We start from the raw sequence: 6,234 nt of genomic DNA on the forward strand, positions 1-6,234 counted from the left end.
GGCTCAGGCTTTACGATTAACGCAGCAGCCGTCTGCGACGTGATCGTCCTCGATTGGCTGCAGATCTCTGCATGCCAATGCCATGCCGTGTGTATGCGCAGTTCAATTGTGCATTCGCCTTCTCTCTGTCTGGCCTCGCTCTCTCTCTCTCTCTCTCTCTCTCTTTCGCGTTTCTGTGCGTAGGATTGGATTGCAGATTCTTGATGCTCTGTTCCTCCCTAGCTGCCTTCAAATCTCTGCCACTCCGACGACGTGACCGACGACAGACAGGGCTACGGGTCGATGGATTGATCGATCGATGTATGATTCCAAAAGCTGCTGCATCAATTAACGAATTATCATTATAATAATTACATCCAAGAGGATTAATTAGGGACGTCAAATCTTCCCTTGTTAGAATGCTTGCGGGAAACGCAACAGACCTCGGAGGCTAATCGAAGCCCGTAAAGTGCGAGCTACCTCTTAGGGAGTCATTTCCCAGTTTCCCTTTCGTTTGATTCCTTGGGGGATGTAACATTCCCGGAGGCCGGAGGGGAAGGCTCTCTCTCTCCTCTCTCTCTCTCTCTCTCTCTCTGTGCCACAATAAGTGAGTGCTATCTCTGTGTGAATGGAATAGGTGGGCGAGGTACGAGTGTGGTCAGCTCCGACTACGATGTGTAACTGTTGCTGATGTTAACCCGGTACGTTCGTACATTAATCTTTTCTCGCCAGTCGCCAGTCGCCAGTCAAGAGAAGACCAAGCCATGGTCGATCGATCTCTAGCTACTAGTAATTGGCTCTATATATGCCCCCTCTTCTCCGCATATATCCCTATCCACTTCTCTTCTCCTATTGTTTGTCTTCCTTTTTTGTTAAGTTGAAGGACTCGGTGCGTTTATGGAATCGACGATTGATCGAGCACCGGTTGCTGTTTGCTGGTGCAGCATCATGAAGATTCACAGGCTCTGCTAAGAGATCTCGGTCACATCGACTCCGATCGAGAGTGAAATGCTCAATCGGAAGATGTAGCTGAGAGAGCAGTGAGAATCTTGATGATGCTGCATTGGCAAATAATGACTAATAGATATACTCAAATTGAGTTGAAGTTTATCGTCTTGATAAGGTACGTACTAATTAAGATCATCTCGGCTAAATTAAATTAGCTTTGATCGATCGGAATTAATTGAAGCGACCAGAAGTTACTAGTGCATAATTAATTAATTATCCATTATGACGAGTATCGTATTGCATCTCGCAGAAACATGCAGATAAGCCATCAGAAGTGTTCGTTTTCCCTAGAGAGATGTACCGTACGTACGTCGCTGGCTCTGGTGGCAAAAATACAAGTACAGAGTTCATGTCGTGCATGCTTCCGCCACTCATGAAAACCACACGTACGCAGTCTTCAGTGCATGACCTGGAAATCTACCTACTTACAGGTTCGTATCCTAAATCCTAATATATGCTCAACTTACAATTGTTTCTATACATTACATATTGAAGCATAATTAAATTACTATAAGCTATCAAGGCATGCTTTTGCACACTAATCTCTGTTCCTCAATTCCTCATGCTCACTCACATTACCAATCCTTCATTATTATCAATACAATGCTATATATCTAGCTAGATATGGCCACTTGTGGTTATTTATGGAGGGGATTCTCTAGATTGTCTCCTACTATTAGTAGCAAAGAATCTTTTGATTCTTATGTTCTTATATGGAATGAAACTTGATTAAGATCAACCACAATTATGAGGAGGTGAGGTTAACTCCTGTATGTCTTTCTTTTTCCCCTCTTTTTCGAGCTGGATACTGAACGAACTTTCTTCCCTTACCGTTTACTCCACGAGGCAAGGCTACGGATAGGGAGACAAATTGAATCTACGAATTGGTTTGTCTCCGAAATTCTACATCGAGAACAGGTCTAAATGTCAATTTTGCCCTTTCTCGCCCGCTATGGTCGATATGCTGACGACCTGAACAACCATGCCTGATGCCGATGAAATCAATGGCAACAAGCTCGACCTTTTCCTCTTTCTGTTCTCTTTTTCTTCATCAATAATGATGCCTGCCAGAATTAAAGCAGCGGGGGAGGCAGCACAACAACAGGTAGAACACCGTACTATCAGATTCTTCTTGGGCTCCGTGCCTTCGTTCGCTTATTCACGCCATTAATCAAACGCCTTTCTCCCAAGTCCTAACCCGTTCTCAGATAGCTCGGAGGTGAGGATGGCGCGTGCGGATCAGAATCCGAGCTCTGGATGTATGACTTACTGGAAACCTGTCAGATTCTTCTTCCTTCTCGTTCTCTGTTTCGCCGGGCCAAAGCGGAGGACTGGCTTTCTTTTTGTCTCCCGTCGACTCTCCCCTGGATTAGGTGAACGATGACTGGCCTACTCTACCAACCAGTCTCGTTGCAGTGAGGTTTGAGACGGCACCAAGCCTCGTGGAAATTGATGTCGGTGGAGAACTTTTTGACGAAAAGCAGCAAACTTTCCGACGACGATTGGGTTCTCAACCTCAACAGTGGAGAAAAGTTGCATTCTTGGATTGATTACGACGGAGAATCGAAGAGAATAGAAGTGAGGCTTTGCCAGGATAATGATCCTAAGCCAATAACCCCTTCGATAATGATCCTAAGCCAGAATGCTGAGCTTGTATTTTCTGATGCTAATACACAACTGCAAAATGTGGTGCGCGTACTTCTTTTGCTACACATTGCACTCAAAAACACCTTGATATAATATTTTCAAGAGAAAATTGGACAAAATTCCCCAAAGTATAATCATACATCAGCAAGTAAATTCTTCTTTAACAAAATCCATTTCTTAACTTGAATGTAGTAGTTGCTAAACGACTCACTGTACACCCTCTGGTACATCTGCACTTCCATGTGTACTGTCTTCACACATCTATCAACGCCATCTTCATACTTCCCATACAGTGCTGGGACTGTTAAGATGAGTACAACGCCTGTTAGGAAGAAAAAAAAGGAAAGGAATTTATTTCCAATGTTTAAGCTGAATGTTTTTAGAAATTCAACCTTAAACAGGATTGCCTAATTCACTGATACTAAAGTTTTGATTTCAGTAGCAATTTTAAAGTAATAGCCACATAAACTCTATGTTCATGTGATATGGTTTACTCGAGAATTGGTTTGGTATAATCATCTACTATAAAGTCTCTTTTTCCTGATGTTCCTAGAATATTTCCCAGATGAAATTGGAAAGTGTGTCAACATAAAACTGAAATATGATGAATCTAGTAAAGATTCTCATAAGAACTTACTCGTGTAACTCAATGTAAGAATATCAGCCAAACGACCAATTGTGGAGGCTAGCAATAAGCACATAGCAATGGAATAGAAAAGTTTGGAATCCTTTCCCTGTGCAATGTCATTGAACGCAGAAAGGATTTTGTTTGCATGGAACTGACAAAAATCTGAAGCTTCATGTATCATTTCTTCAGTTAGGTACATCTCTGGTATGGGTGGAGGCGGTCTGCATTTGTATCAGTAAATATGTTTAGAAAATTTTTCCAAGACATACTGCAATAAGGACAGAATAAAATGGATGAGTACAGGTTATCTATTTGTTCTTTTAAGAGGTTCTTTGCTCAAATTTCCAAGCTTCATTCAGATGTAAACTCAATCTCAGGATTACAACACTAAAAAAATGTCTATTACGTTACAGAAATACTTATTGTCTTCATCTCAGGCTTTTTGACCTACCTTGTTAGTTTAATACATATTCCTATTTTTTCAGATCACAGTTACAGGAATTCCATCTTAAACTGAATGAGAATGATTTAGCAACCCATCTCTTATGGTCATCAGGAGATAAATAAGTTATATATATCAGCATATTATTAACATCCCATTTAATGTAGGTTTCTTATCTTTCTCTCGTGCATTTTCTTTTCCAGTTAAGCACTCGTATAAGTTTCTGATATTTGTTTCAAAACTTCAAGAATGCACTGCACTGACTTAATGTTACAGTTCTGTCTTGAAACTTTATGAGTAATTATGTATCAACCTACCACCAGTCCATCTGGACACAAAGGATGACATTGGCTATTAATTATTGATATTTCTTAATTTAGAATCCCATCACAGACACTTATTAAAACTTTCAGCAATCAGTTAAACAAAATGGATGAATTAATTACAGAACAGAGCCGTGCTACAATACTACAGTGTAAAAGAGCTCGACAAAATAATTCAAACTGTATATCTGTGATTTTAGAGGAAAAAAAATTATATATTTGTGATTTTTAAAAGTTTAAAACATAATTTCAAGAAACAAATAAAGTCAAAATGCGAAAAAATGGCATTTACCTGTTGAGAACTTCGGCAGCCTTTGCCCACACAAAAAGAATGGAGATCAAGAGAAGCAGAACATTTGAGACAAGCGACAGAAGAGTATATCCAGCTACCTCAAAGATAATCCAAGACGCAAGTACACCAATGAGAATTCCCACGGTTACATTCTTCTTCCTCCAGAGTATCACATCAGCAACTATCAGGCACAATTACAGTGAGTCACTGATCACGACACAAGCATTTTTAATCAGAAAGTAGCGAGCTACCACATCGAATTCCATTCCCAATTCTGATTTTGTTTCTCTCCATGTAACCCTAATCGAAGTAAATTCATCACAAAAAGAAGACGACAAAAAAAAAATGGATCGGAAAACTAATAAAGGTGCACCAAAATCGATGAGAAAATTTCAGCTTTTTAACTGAATTAGCTACCCAGGTCATTCTACAACCACAACTGACCCATCGAGTAGACTTTCACAACTGAAGAAATCGTAAAACACTTGACGATCGGATTGTCAGAATCGAAGCAAGCGACGTGGGAGATGAAACATCCAAACTCCGACTAACAAATATCAATAAAGAGAATTGGAAAAAAAAAAAACGAAATTTGCATTCTCGGTGGACATACGCATTCCGCCGCCGAGGATCTGGTGAAGGGATCGCTGCTTGCCCGAGGATGGCGGATAGGATTCCTGTGCGGGTTGATCTTGGACGGCGATCATCTCTTGTTCCGTTCAAGGGCTGGGAAGGGGAAGTGAGGAGACTGGAGAGGGTAAAGCAGTAGGTGGAACCGCCGAAGGTGGCGGCTGGCTTTTTCAGCAGGCGGAAAAAGACGAACGCCAGCTAATAAGCTTTCTCCTCTTTAATAATTTATTTTTAAATAATTCTTCTTTAAAAAATTTGAAATTAATAAAACATCCTTCAAAGTCATTTATTCGCCTGCTTGTAAATTAAATATTAGGTATGGCAAAAGCGTAATTTTTTGTCGGACTTTAAAAAAGAAGAGGAATCCAAATAAAATAATTATTTTAAATTTAAAAAAAATGAGACTTTTCAAATCCATACCATGTATGTCAGGTATTAATCTTCCCATTTAATGATCATTAACAACTAAGACCAATTTAAGGACCTTGGATTCCACACTTTCCTTATAAATTCTCCCATTGCTGCGCAGCGAGCTCAGAAATTAATTGTCAGCAACGAGACGAGCACAATAACAGGAGATGAAACGTTTCAGGAGAAGAAGCTCTGCAGCCGTCCGATCGGGTCGGATCAACGGCCACGTGCAATTACAAAACTAATAAATAGTTGTAATTATTATATTCGTAAAGGCAGTAGTCACCTCCCTTGGCTGGTCTCTCCTTCCTTCCTTCCTTCCTAATTCCTTCTCATCTTCTTCAATTAGTCATGGAGGCTGAGAAGAATAGTGCTGATCTCAATCTCTATTGTTCTCTCCGGCAACCACCTCCCTTTGTGATCCCAAATACTGCGTTCTTGAGTGCATTTGTCGGTAGTAGTGTTGTGCCTGAAGGAATTTTGCTAGACGATGCCATCGTCTATGATGATTTTGTTGCAGACATGAAGGTGATCAGAAGTGAGGATGAGTACTGTGGAGAGAGCAAGCCAGCAAGGAACACCTCATCGAATTCCTGTAATGGCAGTGCCCCTGCAGCTTCGGCAAATGCGATCGTTAAAGGCCAATGGACAGCTGAGGAAGATTGGTACGTATTGTAGTTATTCAATTAGCTTTTACATGCACGCATACATGATACATGAATTGTGTGTCGTGATGAAGGTGCTCTGTTTCCATTCAGTACTGCTTTTTCTTCGTTTGCAGCATGTTAGTTAGATTGGTGAAGCAACATGGCGTGAGGAAATGGTCTCAGATTGCTAAGAACTTGGTTGGAAGGATCGGGAAGCAGTGCAGAGA

General features: G+C 40.7%; 1 protein-coding gene across 2 annotated transcripts; it reads right to left on the reverse strand.

Moving 5' to 3' along the window:
* Positions 1-2,743: 2,743 nt before the first annotated feature.
* Positions 2,744-5,108, reverse strand: LOC141841383 (reticulon-like protein B12). 2 transcript variants are annotated; one of them, XM_074729548.1, is made up of 4 exons: positions 4,933-5,108; positions 4,320-4,500; positions 3,272-3,483; positions 2,744-2,935 (listed from the first exon to the last, which is right to left on the reverse strand). In XM_074729548.1, exons 1-4 carry the CDS (start codon positions 5,024-5,026, stop codon positions 2,769-2,771), a joined length of 654 nt encoding a protein of 217 aa, XP_074585649.1. In that variant the 5' UTR covers positions 5,027-5,108; the 3' UTR covers positions 2,744-2,768. The 2 variants fall into 2 exon arrangements, with proteins under 2 accessions (XP_074585649.1, XP_074585648.1); XM_074729547.1 differs by having other exon boundaries at positions 2,744-2,956.
* Between the last annotated feature and the right edge of the window lie 1,126 nt (positions 5,109-6,234).

Source organism: Curcuma longa, chromosome 11 (assembly GCF_044706935.1).
Source record: "Curcuma longa cultivar G26 ecotype Majalengka, Jawa Barat chromosome 11, ITB_CL_G26_1.1, whole genome shotgun sequence".
NCBI lineage: Eukaryota > Viridiplantae > Streptophyta > Magnoliopsida > Zingiberales > Zingiberaceae > Curcuma > Curcuma longa.